The sequence below is a fragment of the Sinohyriopsis cumingii genome, chromosome 1 (genome assembly GCF_028554795.1).
Source record: "Sinohyriopsis cumingii isolate HCF-2022 chromosome 1, ASM2855479v2, whole genome shotgun sequence".
NCBI classification, from domain to species: domain Eukaryota; kingdom Metazoa; phylum Mollusca; class Bivalvia; order Unionida; family Unionidae; genus Sinohyriopsis; species Sinohyriopsis cumingii.
The window spans coordinates 90,320,111-90,334,024 of record NC_142961.1 but is presented as its reverse complement, the minus strand read 5'-3'; the positions used below and the strand labels follow the sequence as shown (position 1 = coordinate 90,334,024).

General features: G+C 35.4%; 1 protein-coding gene across 4 annotated transcripts in view; it reads left to right on the top strand.

Moving 5' to 3' along the window:
- LOC149807325 (structural maintenance of chromosomes protein 6-like) overlaps window positions 1-10,271 on the top strand; it is a 106,130-nt gene extending 95,859 nt beyond the window's left edge. For all 4 annotated transcript variants that reach the window (XM_089965324.1, XM_089965341.1, XM_089965351.1 and 1 more), the window contains 5 exons: window positions 1,917-2,016; window positions 5,429-5,587; window positions 6,190-6,342; window positions 7,315-7,412; window positions 8,173-10,271. In XM_089965324.1, the coding sequence (XP_089821450.1) occupies window positions 1,917-2,016; window positions 5,429-5,587; window positions 6,190-6,342; window positions 7,315-7,412; window positions 8,173-8,290 (628 nt within the window). In that variant the 3' untranslated portion in view covers window positions 8,291-10,271. The remainder of the gene's footprint in view (window positions 1-1,916; window positions 2,017-5,428; window positions 5,588-6,189; window positions 6,343-7,314; window positions 7,413-8,172) is intronic.
- The last annotated feature ends 3,643 nt before the right edge of the window (window positions 10,272-13,914 follow it).

The following is a 13,914-nucleotide window of genomic DNA, read 5'->3' as shown; positions in this document are numbered from 1 at the left end:
ACAATGTAACGAATAACTTAGTTAAAATGTCAGTATTTATTCCTTGTTATGATTACAGTGTAACTGATAACTTGGTTAAAATGTCAGTATTTATTCCTTGTTATGATTACAGTGTAACTGATAACTTAGTTAAAATGTCAGTATTCATTCCTTATTATGAGTACAATGTAACGAATAACTTAGTTAAAATGTCAGTATTTATTCCTTGTTATGATTACAGTGTAACTGATAACTTGGTTAAAATGTCAGTATTTATTCCTTGTTATGATTACAGTGTAACTGATAACTTAGTTAAAATGTCAGTATTTATTCCTTGTTATGATTACAATGTAACTGATAACTTAGTTAAAATGTCAGTATTTATTCCTTGTTATGATTACAATGTAACTGATAACTTAGTTAAAATGTCAGTATTTATTCCTTGTTATGATTACAATGTAACTGATAGCTTAGTTAAAATGTCAGTATTCATTCCTTGTTATGATTACAATGTAACTACTTAGTTAAAATGTCAGTATTCATTCCTTGTTATGATTACAATGTAACTGATAACTTAGTTAAAATGTCAGTATTTATTCCTTGTTTGTCAAAACTTGCTTCTTATAGTAAATATTCACATTATCACGTCTGCAAGAAAAAAATGTGAAAATGCTCTTGACATTTGATACTGTGATGGAAATGACACATACAGAACATGAAAGAAACTGTAGCAAGGAATGCATAACAAGAACATGCTGCAAAAAAATAATAAATAAAAATTCAGATATAGATTATATGTTGTGAGATTGCAGGGCATAAAACTTGCAGAACATAAAGCATTAGAAACTGAATATGACCCCATGTTGATACTCCTGTATTTTACCCAGACCACTGACATTAAATCAAATGTATCTTATATCCCTCTCTCAACTGTTTGGACTTGCCGATAGGCAAGTGCCTTGCAAATCTGAATTTGCCCAAACCAAATTTGAGGTTGCTTTGTGAGTCAGGCAAGTGTATTTGTAAATCCCTATATTAGGGAAGTGTTTGAAGAGTATAGTAAATTTATCCATTGATCAGCCACCAGGGAAATGTCTGAAGAGTATAGTAAATTGATCCATTGATCAGCCGTTAGGCAAATATCTGAAGTCAACAGGTAGTCATGTTGAAACAAAAGATAAGTGAGGAAAGTCAGAGAGATGGAAAGATCATCTGCTAAGGATGAAACCAAGGAGGAAAGGTGTAATGGCTTGATACTTAATCGAGTGCAGGAAGTGGTGATATAGCTGGCACCTCATCATTCAGGCCTTGCAAATGATAAATGTGATGGACAGAAATATAGGAACAACATGCATGAATTGTGGAAAATTATGTTTTGGATATCCTGAAAACCAGTTCTTGATTCAAATCAGACCAGCCAGAAAATGGCAGTTCTGCCTTAAAAAGTTGATTGTGAGAGGGGTTTCAGTTCTCAAAGTGGAATTCACACGATTATGAGGAATAGGTTAGCAGCATATAAACTGATGACTTGACGCATACCAGGGGTTCAATAAACGATTTATATTCAGGTCTTCTGCTTTCATCCTATATTTAGCTCTGTTCTTTTATCATCATCATACAAACTTCCAGTTTACAAAAATGTTTCAAGGCATACAAGGAAAATGTTATTACAAGAAAATTCTTTACAGGCATCACTCACTATATATGTTGCTTTTAATTAGATTAATTGAATTCAACATCAGTATGTGATAAAGGATAAATCTTACTTGGGATTCTAAATGAATAATGGATATAACCAATTTATATTGATATAGTTCCTGATATATCCATTTATTTTTCATTTAGTGATTTTGCTGTCCATATATGCATTGGACCATATTGTACAAGAGCTGCTTACTTGACATTTTGTATTTTATAGTTTTTTTTTCTCTCACCAGTCGTGGGGACCCTGAAGAAATCACCCGCAAATACAAAGAAAAAAAAGAAGCTTACATGAAAATCAAGAAAGAGGTGTCTCAGTTGAAGAAATTTTGTTTGGTGAGTTTATTTTGTGTGCTAACTTTGCATGGGCTTAATGACTGGTTCAGTCAGTGACTTCCAGTGTCAGATAGGGTTTTAACCCCATGTGCTCTATGTAAACATTTTTCTGTTTTGGTGGGGTTTGTGGTTGGGGTTGCTGGCACTTTTAACATATTATTGACTATATTGTGCCAAGAAAATGGGAACGAAGTGCCTTTCAAAAGAACAAATTGAGGCAGATGACCCAAAGATGGATTGGAAGGGCATCAAACCCATGATTCTTGGATTGTGAATACTCTACCAATGGAACTACCACAGTGCCCTACATTTTTAAGATTACACATGTGTGTAATATTTCTATAGGCTGATAGTTAATAGCTTCAGAATGTAAAATGATACAAATTCTATACATAGAAAGTTACTGACATTACCTTAATGGTTTACAGGTGTAGAAAAGTGCCATGTGTATCCAAATTCAGGCAACATTATTTCAAGGTGGGAACAGTTGGTGAATATAAGTAATACATATATGTTATGTGTCTTGGGGAGTGAACTTTCTGTACATCAAATTTTACCTGTATGCAGTTACCCACTTATAATGGCCCCATGATCTGTTGATAGTGCCAAACTTGTCATGCTTATGTCAATATCAAGATAAAAAGTATGTGTATATGTCAACAGAAGCCCTAGGTTCCAACTTGAAGACATCCTTTGTTTTCAAATCATAAATGATAAAAAGCTGCCAGTTCCAACCCATACTTCATTTTACGATGTCTTCATGTTGCCACCAGGCTTTAATGTTACTGTTGCATTAACAAATGGGCATTTGTTTGATTCTCCACAGTTGGCCTTTCATGATGACTTCAATAATGCATGCACCCTTCATCAAACCAAGCCCGCTACAATTTTCAATAAAAACAATGCACCCATCATCAAAGGTTGCTGCTGAAAGAACTAAGAGACAACATTGCAAAACCCAAAATAAGATCACTGAAATCAGCTACTCTTAGCCAGCCTCTTTGGTAAACATTTACAAAAACAAATAAGTATGCAAATTACACAAAAAGCATCAACTACCTTGTAGAGAAATTCACAACTCAGAAACATTTTAATCAGACATGTGACTATAACATCAAGAACAGGGACTGCCTCACAACAAATAAGCATCTGGGAATGACTGATAAAGTATAGCAAAAGTTACTGCTGGTGGAGAAGAGGAATCAAACAGACAAGAACATGTACAAGAAAGGTAGGCAGAAATGATGCAGTAGACAATCAGGGCACCTTGTGTTCCGAGGCATGCTTTGGAATCATTCTAATCTCCAACATCAATTTAATTAGTGCACAAAAACACAGCTAAAGGAGACGTTCATGGCAGTACCTGCTGATAAATGACTCTAATCCAAACAACCATCAAAGGAAGTCAGTACCAAATTGAATAAAAGCAATGGAATCTGACTGATTGTTGCATTTTACAAAGTGATAAGTGATTGGAACACATTTGTTTTGACTTGAAAATTTATTTTCTGCTTTCTGCTTATGCTTACGATGGCTACTAACGGGAGCTTAAAAAGCAAATTAAATTTACAAACTCTTGAAACTAAATATCTGGGCATTAGGGATATTGAAGATGGTGCATCTTGAAAAAATGATTGTGAAAAATGTTCACTTTTTGACATCTTTTCATTTCCTTATGAAAAGCTTCATCTCCTTAGTAGACACAGCAAGATGATTATGTTTGCTGTCTAAGGCAGACTGAAATCAAGGCCAGTTTAAGTACGCATACATATTGCAACTTCACAGCTACATGATACTGGTGGCAGTGAATATTGTAGTGATTTCTTTAGTGATGTATGTTTATCAACAATTGGATATAGATTAAATGAGGACTACCATTTTTTTTAAGGTTATTTTGTAATGGGATGTGACAGATGCATGAACTTTCTAACACGTGATGTATACTCATTTTCATGTATTTTTCATTTGCACATATAGTACTTGATACATTATTGATTGTATTACACAAAGGTAATACAAATGTAAGTTGTCATTATATGAGTGTATTTCAAACCTGTTTTTGCCTTCAGTTCATCAAAATTTCCATTGTTATTGTCTCAAAGCATAAACCCTACTCACAGAAAATAGGTCACCCCTTAAAGAAAAATTTACTTGTGAATGCAAAATTTTATATTTTTTCAGCCCTCCTCCCCCCTTCTTGACTTACCTCAACATCCACTTATCAGGATTATAGGTTGGGGTGTAATTTACTTCCTCCTGTTCCAATTTCTCCATTTTAAATGTTTACTTCTTGTAGTAATAGTATGTATTCAAGCAGGCTGCAGTATTTAGGCACATTTTGGAACACAAATTTTGGTCAGTCCACTTGAAATGTGGAATTCATGTTGTGATACTACACACCAGGCAGTAATAATTTTTGTGTAGCATACTAAAATAATATTCTCAACAAAATACAATATTGGTACAAGCTATTTGGTATACCTTGGCTATTTGAATTGATTGAATGATAAGATACTCTTAGGAACCAACACACATGCCCTGTCCTTGCTTACACAAAGTGGTCTCTGTTTATAAAAATGGATGTTAACATTGTCAACCTGTGGTTCTACTTTTATTACTGTAGTTATTGTTACAGCATGAGTACAGTCATCATCATCATCAATACCATCATCATCATCATCAGATGTTTACATGGTGGATGGCTTAAATTTCCATAGTTGGGGTGAAAATAGTATAATAGAATATTCACTTCATATTTTATATTAAAGAAATTAGCATTTGTGGTCCTCAAATGGTCTTAGAAAATGCAATCTGGCCCATGGCCAAAAATGGTTGTGCACCTCTGCATTAGATGGAATGAATATTCTTCACTATACCAGCCTTGAACATTTTCCAACAAGGCTAAATTCCTTAAATGTCAGTCTTGTTTTGTGATTCATGCAGAACCAGCCACTCATTGTCTTGCCACTCTGCCATTGGGATGACAATCAGGATAGAAAACATTTGAAATAAACTTTTGGGAACAGAGAAAAATAGAAGAAAAAATAGAAAAGATTCACACTTTGAGCTATGCTTCGTTATAAATGGAAATTTAATTTTGTTATTGAAATTGTAATGAACAAGCTTTCCAATAGGCATGTTTTGGTCACAGAGTCAAAAGACTTCTTTACATTACATCTATAAGGATTGATCCAGTTGTGTTACCCTTATAAATGTGTTCAAGCCATTTATCAATATTCGTTATCGGGACAGAATGACATGAGTGGTTTTCATTTCTTTTCCTTTGATTTTCATTAACTTTTTCTTATATAAAATCTGCACAAACCCCTATACTTTTTCATTGATCTAATATTTACATATTCACAGAGACATGCCAGTACTAGTGTATAATTTATTTTTATTATTATTTCAGAAACTGGACGAAGTCGTTGCTCATCGTTTGCATCACTACTCAGAGTTTAGAAAGATGATTGCAATGAGGGCCAGATATCACTTCATTGTTCTTCTCAGCAATCGGCAGTACACCGGAAAAATGAAATTTAATCATGAAGAAAAAACTTTAGAAATGACAGTAGGTATACTTTGCATGTCTGATGGGTTGGAACTGATCCCCACATCCAGAACTTGCAAGGGTGAATTTTCCTTTGTTTTATTTTTAATTTTCTCCATTACAAGGACCACCCCAAACAGTCGTTATTAGATACACAGTGTAGATTGAATAGGCATATATAGATGGCTTGATAAGATTTTCAGACCTGACTGTAAACTTGTGACTATATTTTACACATTTTTTATCTCCATGGACCTTCTGGGATAAAATTGTGTAAGAATGATGAAGCAAATTCCTCATGAGGAAGACAAATTAAAATTGGTTGGCATTTTTATGTGTATGTAGGTGACCTAATAATTCATTTTCATGCCATTATAACAATTTTTAAATTTTTAAAGGTTTTGGACATATTCCTTTTAGTCTGCAGCGGTTAATACATGTTTGACACACACAGATCTAGCAATTCATTCAATAAATTCTTCTCACTTGTCTTAGATATTTTTAGTAAAATAACTTTTCCAATCTTACGACCGTAACATCATTTAACAGTTGCTGTGATTTCAACTTTTGTACAGTCTAGTCTTTAGGCATGAAAAAATAAGTACTGTTTTGTTTGGCTTAAGGTTCAACCGACAAAGACAAATGGTGAGGGTGCCAAAGATATGAGGTCACTTTCTGGTGGGGAAAGATCGTTTTCTACAGTTTGTTTCATCCTGGCCCTTTGGGAAGCTATGGAATCTCCTTTCAGATGCCTTGATGAGTTTGATGTTTTCATGGTAAGAATACCTACCATCCTGCCTGTCTACCTACCTATCAATCCATTCATCATTGTTCCATCCTTGGGACCCTGATTAGCTTAGGCACTCAGCTTTACTGACCATTCACACATGAGTCTTGGTAGAACCTGTATGAGAAAGCTTGCCAGTAGTTTCCAATGGGTCAGTGGTTCTTCCAGGGGTTTTCCTGGGTTCTCGCTCCAATAAATATACTGGCTATACTAGTCTTGCAGTTTTCAGTGGATTGTTGTGAAGCTAGATAATGTATATACTATTGCCATCATCAGATAATGATAATGTATATACTATTGCCATCATCAGATGATAATGTATATACTATTGCCATCATCATCAGATGATAATGTATATACTATTGCTATCATCATCAGATGATAATGTATATTCTATTGCCATCATCAGATGATGATAACGTATATACTATTGCCATCATCATCATCCTTGTTTCTGAAAGTGTTATTTACAATTTGTTGTTACTTATAGATCAGTGTCATAAATGATACGATCTTATTACTGCAGTTACTGATGTATTTCAGTGATATATGGTTTGGTTTGGTGTTCTATGGGACAGCAAAACAGGCAGATTATTTAGTGCTCAGGCAACTGGAGTAAAGTGCCGTGCCAAAGTACATGCCATGGTAGCTGACCGTGGCTGGTTCATGGCTAGGATTTGATTCCACACCCTTTCAGTGATGAGTTCAGCACACAAACCACTGCAGCTTCTCAGTGATGATTGCTTTGATGGTTTTGAAGATAAAGATGATGACAAATTGGCATGCTTTCATGATTTGAGAGGTATTACCATTGTGTACATGCAAATGGAGGCAAACAGTTTTACAGTTGTTTAATAAATACAATATTAAAGACTCATCAAGAAGAAGGATTTGATGTAAATGGGTGGGGTATTGATGTGAGGATATTGCTCACCATTCCTCTAGTTTATTTATTTTTCAGGATATGGTAAATCGTAGGATCAGCATGGACATGATGATGCACACTGCCAAGTCCCAGACAGACAGACAGTTCATATTTCTCACACCCCAGGATATGAGGTATAAACATGATGCATTTACCCTGTTCAGTGGAATATGTTCCACAATGCATTGTTTGGAATTAGCAGGAGCAATTTCGATACTACCTATGGCACATATCAAATCCAGCAGCATGTGGTCAACTTTGTTACATTTCTACAAAGACAAAAAAAATGTTATCAATTTAGGGAGGAGGAATGGGCTTTTTGATTTTGCTATTGAGTATTTTTTTACTTACATTTAGTCCCAATATTAAGGACTTCCTGCTTGATAAAATGAAATTTTTTAACCCTGCCTTGTCAACACTACCGAGATAAAAATGGCTTCATTGTCCCGTATGTTGAAGTTAATGTTTATCACAGAGCCAAATGTTAACTCTAAGTCTTACTGCATATGATAATATCGCTGGCATAAGCATGCATTTTAAAATTAGAACAAATATATTGTATCTTTTGTGCAGAAAGATTAAATATGTAGTTATCCAGTTCAAAAAATTGTTTCTTATGTTTGTGACATCAGGATATTAGTAGTAGTAAATGCCTTAGTTTGGCTGTTATGTGACCATGACATCACATTTACCTGTTGACTACCCTAATACAAAGCCATAATAAATCAGGTGTCAGGAGCAATACAATATCATACAGATCTGTCATGCTTCTGTTGAAATACCAAATCTCAAATGCAATAGAGAGTGATCTGATGCATTAGTTCTCCTCTGTACAGTTTTTAAAAACATCATATTTGCAGTTTCATTAATTGGCTTAAAACATTTCTTTTGCAGTCAACTTTGCATCACAAGTAGGAATCTTCGGATCTTTGAAATGCCCGCACCAGACAGAGATCAGTCAGTTTTGCCATTTCGTGCTGTGAATAAAGATGTTGATGAGGAGGACAACTAGAACAGTACTATTAGTATTAAAATGTGTTGACAGTTTGATGGCAGGGATATTGTTTTGTGTGTTGTTGTCATTTGATACAAGTCTCTTGCATAGAATCAAAAATTTCTATACTGCTTTATTGACTCTTGTTTCCAACTGTTGAATGATATTTCTTGTAGATTTTGTTTGGTCTCGCAGGAAATGTTACTGTTGTACAGTATTGATCCTGGTTCATTAGGGTCCCCTACATCAAAATGTAGGAACCCTATTGTAATAACCTTTTCTATCTATCACTCTCTTTATCCATCTGTTCATTTGTTCACACTGCTTGTAATCACCTTAGCTCAGAGACCCTTTATACATATTTGGATGCCATTTGTTAAATGAGTTGCATATTACATGTAGATGTGCCATTTGAAAGGTTCGTCTTTTTAAGGTAAAATTCTGATAGAGTTACTGCACTGTTTCCATCACTATTACATTTACGCTGACTCAGGAATCCTTACACATTTTCTGCTGCAATTTGGCATGTACATTGTCACATAGCCCTAGATGTGCCTTTATGGGGTTTGTCTCATCCCCATTCTAAATAGAATTATGGCCCTTGACAATTACCCTCATAACTTCACATAAAATATTGCTTGTTACTGGCAGAGCTCAAGAAAACAAGTCAACATATTCTGTCTCATAGACTTATATGCACATCGTCTTGTTTAGAAGAGTTAAAGTCCCCTCATTGCTTGTCTTCCTGACTTTGGTTTCCACAAGATTATCTGTTGGACCTAAACCAAAGTTTGCTTTTGGTTTCAAATTGATGTGACCTTGAATGTGTTGATTTCCAGCATTTTTATGGCAACATTTGCTAGAGTTATGGTCCCTGAGTGCCCATCCTCCTTACTTTGCTATCTATGGCATAACTGCACTAAGCTTTGTTCATATATTTCAGCTTGATTTAGGATGCAGCTTTATGCTGGTAATACCTTGAATGAGTTTGATTAAAAAATGTCTGCATCACTTTGAAGAGTTATGGCCCATTATTTAGCGTCCTTTCTTTTGCTGCATCCAAGATTGGTTTGTTATCATTTGTATCTCTACTTTGCATAGACCTTATGGATGGCATGTTTTCTGTTGTCCCGTGTCCACCATAGCAGCCATCTTTAAAATCTATTTATTGTTACTCATCCTAAATGTAATGTCTTATCGATATGGGGTTTTCACCAGAAGACAAATTATATCTGCTTGTTCTGATATCTAAATGGAGCTAATCAGACCTCAGTATGGCCACCTTGGTAGCCATCTTGAAAATCTTATTATTACTCCTTATAAATGGAAAGTTGTATTGACATGGGGTTGAAGATTTCTGATCATGTATTGTTCCCAAATGAAAATTATGCTGATATAACTTCAACTATGGACACCATGTGGGCCATCTTGGAAACCTTATCACTCTTTCAAAATTGATGGTCACATTGACGTATGCTTTTCACTACAAGACCTCTTATAATACTTAGCTGGACCTAAATGCATGGAGTGCTAAATCTTATCTTACATTATGCTACAACAGTGACCATCAGATTAGATGGTCATATCTGCATTGTTTTCACCAAAAGTCTTCTAATGAAATCTGGTTTGGATTATATGAAAATGGTACCAATCATATGTTCAGTATGGCCACTACAGCAGTTAATTTGAAAACCTATTGCCCAAAAATATCAGAGGTTGGTTTCAACACTCTGAAAAGATACTCTTGTTCTAACTAGTATATACAAAGTTTAGTTTTCATGTTATTACCTCCAGATTAAGGAGGAACTTGGTCAGGACATTTCTGGCATTATTCTGTACTACATAATGGTATAGTAGGTCACTGCCATTTAGAACATTACATTTTCAAATCCTGTCTTTAGTTTACTTGCAATTGTTGCTTCTTTTATCTTCATCTTTTCTGTGCAATTGATAGTTCATCATATGCATGTGTTTTTGTATTAAAAATGTTATTTTTCCACATAGTATTGTCATTTTTTCTTGAAAATGCAGGTTCATGTCAGGATATTTAGTTTATTCTGAACCTGGGAATGTCATGTACATGTACCAGTGCTTAATGCTTTCTTCTTTCATTTGGCTCAAGTTTCCAATGCATCAGACAATCAGTGCTCTTCAAAGGGTCATTAACTTGTTGATTAGCAAAATGATAACTGCCTTGTCTTCCATGATCCAGACTACCAAATTAGTTCCTAGTGCTACATATTGATTTCTTCACCTTTTAAAATGTTCAAGATAGTTTAGGATTATTTTCTAGTTATTATTAAATGTTCATTATAAAACAAGTTCTCACAGCTTGGATTGGTCTGCCTTATGAAGTCTTTTTCAAGAGAAGTCATCTCTTGAAAAGAGGCTATATAATCATACACAAATTGAATACATTTATGCCTCACCTGTACTAACAGATTAACGATTAAAGCAGTGCCTTCTTGAGCCCTATCTCAAAGGAGGCCACCCATTGAAAAGAGGCTGCTTCATCTCACACTAGTTAAGTATAGAGTGGACCCCTTATAAGACCTATCTCAAGAGGCTATTTCATCATACACCAATTAAGTACATTTATGTCTCACCTGTACTGTTAGATAATCAATTAAAGCAGCTGCCCTTATGAGGCCTATCTCAAGTGAGGTCATCCCGTGGAAAGAGGCTACATTATCATATTCCATTCAAGTATATTTATACTAGCAGATAATCAGAGGTAACCCCTTGAATAGAGAGGTTACTTCATTTTTCATATTCAGCACATTTATGTCTCTGACCTGTACTAGCAAATTAGTGAGACATGTATCACTTTCAAGCAAAAACATTTTGCTTGAAAACTTTGTGTTACAGTTTTTAACAGTTAAATAAAGGAAGTGTACATGGCATATTTTGTTGCAAGACATAATTCTACAGACTTCATGTTGCCACCTTGTCATGTTCTAAAGTGGCCAACTGTTTTACAGGTAAATCTTTCCAATGCAGACAAGTTGATTTTGACTTTGTAACTCAAGATAAAGTGTAATCCATTCATTGTTACATCCGTGTTGATAATGATATCATTCATCAGGGTTAGGTAGAATAGTGCCAGGAACCATGGTGGATTTTTAGACAGCACAGTGATACAATAAAGACATTCTTCCGCTTTTACATAATGTATATAAAAGATGTTCAACAGAAATATACCATAAGATTCTTAAAAGAGAACAAACAGAACCATATGAAATTATAAACTGACATCCTGCCATAAATTGGCTCCATTTTCTTCCTATATCACATTATAGTCAGTCTTAAATAATGTAACAGATAACTTCACCCACCAAACAATCATCAGGCAGCAAAAGGGGTGGTTTTTCCATCTTTTATATGCTTTGGATGCTAGTTTCTGCTTCCAGTTATCGAGTTCATTCTCTGGCTTGACCTGTTAAGAATCCATCTTCCTTACACTCTGAGGCTCATAAGTGGGGATATTAGCTCTTTGGGCTCATCTTCTTCTTGAGGCCTTGCAGCTTATGGTCCACACTCTAGTGACAATTGTCTTGCATACTGATCTCTTTTTGACAGCCTCCTTCATTACCTTGAAGAAGGAACTGTTGTCTCCAGCAGCACTCCTGCACTTGCTGGAGAGTGTAGTGTAGAATACATGCAATTAACTTTCCATGTCAATGGTGCTCTTGGGGGATTTTCGTCACCTCCACAAGGATGATGCTTTGGAAAATTCTAAGATCTTGCTGGGCCACAGTGAAAACCTTTTCTGATTTGTACCTCCTTTTGAGGTAGAGATGCTCTTTGGAGCCTGATTCCCTCTGTAAGAGTTGCAGGATTTAAGGGAACACCAGCAACATGTTCTTGGCAGCGACTCCAGATCTGGGATCTTCTCAAATTCTTCACGACAGTCTTACAAGCAGCCTCAGTTCATAGCTCCTCCCACCCATAACATTTGCATGGCAAGATGGTCAGAGAGGCTAAGGGAGAAAGTTTACAAACTCCTTTCCCTTTTCAAAGGACTGGGATGACTATTTTACCTGAATAACCTCTAACATGGGCCCTGAACTGTTATGATCAATGAAAAATAACTACTGAGAAATGGAACAAAATAATGGTTATTCATCGAATTTCTCCCAAGTCTTCAATCTCTTCCTCCTTAAAGATTACCTTGCACCTGTACCTTTTCTGATGCAAGTACTTAGTACAAAGGTCCCTGTCCTAAGAAATATTGTTGGTAAATCCTCAAAGTATTTATTTTTTTCCACAAAGAGAGCACTTGTTCATTAAAAAGAGGCAAAACAATCTACAAACAAAAGTTTGATGTGCATTTTGAAACCTATATGTTTCATGAAAAGAACATGTGAATGAAAATGTATAGGACATGAAACCCTGCAACCACATAATATTCAAATAATTTCATTATGAGTATTTAAAAGTGCTAAAAATTTAACAAGCTGAATATCATGTATTCCTTTTTCCTTTGGTCCATGTGGCCGATGGTGTTGGAGATGATTTAGAATACTGTCCTTGTGACTTGGAGAGAAACTGAATGGACATCAGAGCAGAAAAGATGTATTTTGTTCAGGTAACAGCATTAATATATAACCTGTTATTTTTATTATGTTTCTGTCAGTTCCATCCCAGAGGAGGTTCATGGCCCCACAACTGTCAAAGTTAAAAGAAAAAGCACCAATCGCCAGTAGAATGCTCTGCTGCAGGCAAGAGGATAGCCTTTTGACAACTTGTTGAACTGACATTAACAAAATTTCAGTTATATTGCTATAATGTCTGCAGTGTGGCAGTTTATAGTGATGTCTAGCACTGGGGCATCTTGTCACAGACATGTAGCATGATGTCCCACCCAGTCCTGACACCAGGCTGACCAGTCCTAACACTAACCTCTTAATGCAAAGTGACTAGTTAGGCAGCATTTAGTACCATTTTTATAAGTCTTTGATATGACTCGGCCAGGGTTCAAACCCATGACCTCCCGCATCCAAGGTGGATGATCTAACAACTAGGTCACCGGAGCAGTCTGAACCAACAGAATGTGGCTTTCTTGGCATCATCCTGAGAATTATTAAGATGCAACAATAACTCTAACTAAATGTGATTTGATTCTCATTATAGCAAGATCTGATACAGATTGATAAGCTCTATAAATAATTTACCTAGAGACTGTAGCTACAAAATTTTTAAATATATATCTGATATGTAGAACAGTTTCTGACCATTTTTAACTGGGCAAGAAGTGTATCTTGTTTATGTCTAATGCAGATGTATCTGTTACTGTCATTAACTTAACAAATTGATTTTCACTTTTCACATTTCACTAGTTATTATCGACTTTACAGCATCAAATTGATTTTCACTTTTCACCAGTTCAGAGTTGGTAGTCTCCTACTTATTAAAGAAACTTTTTTTCCTAAATTTGGACTTGTAAATGTTTGATAGCATGAACAGTTTAGCTTGGACTTGTACCTGTTTGATAGCATGGACTTGTACCTGTTTGATAGCATAACAGTTTAGCTTGGACTTGAACCTGTTTGATAGCATGACAGTTTAGCTTGGACTTGAACCCTTTTGATAGCATGACAGTTTAGCTTGGACTTGAACCTGTTTGATAGCATGACAGTTTA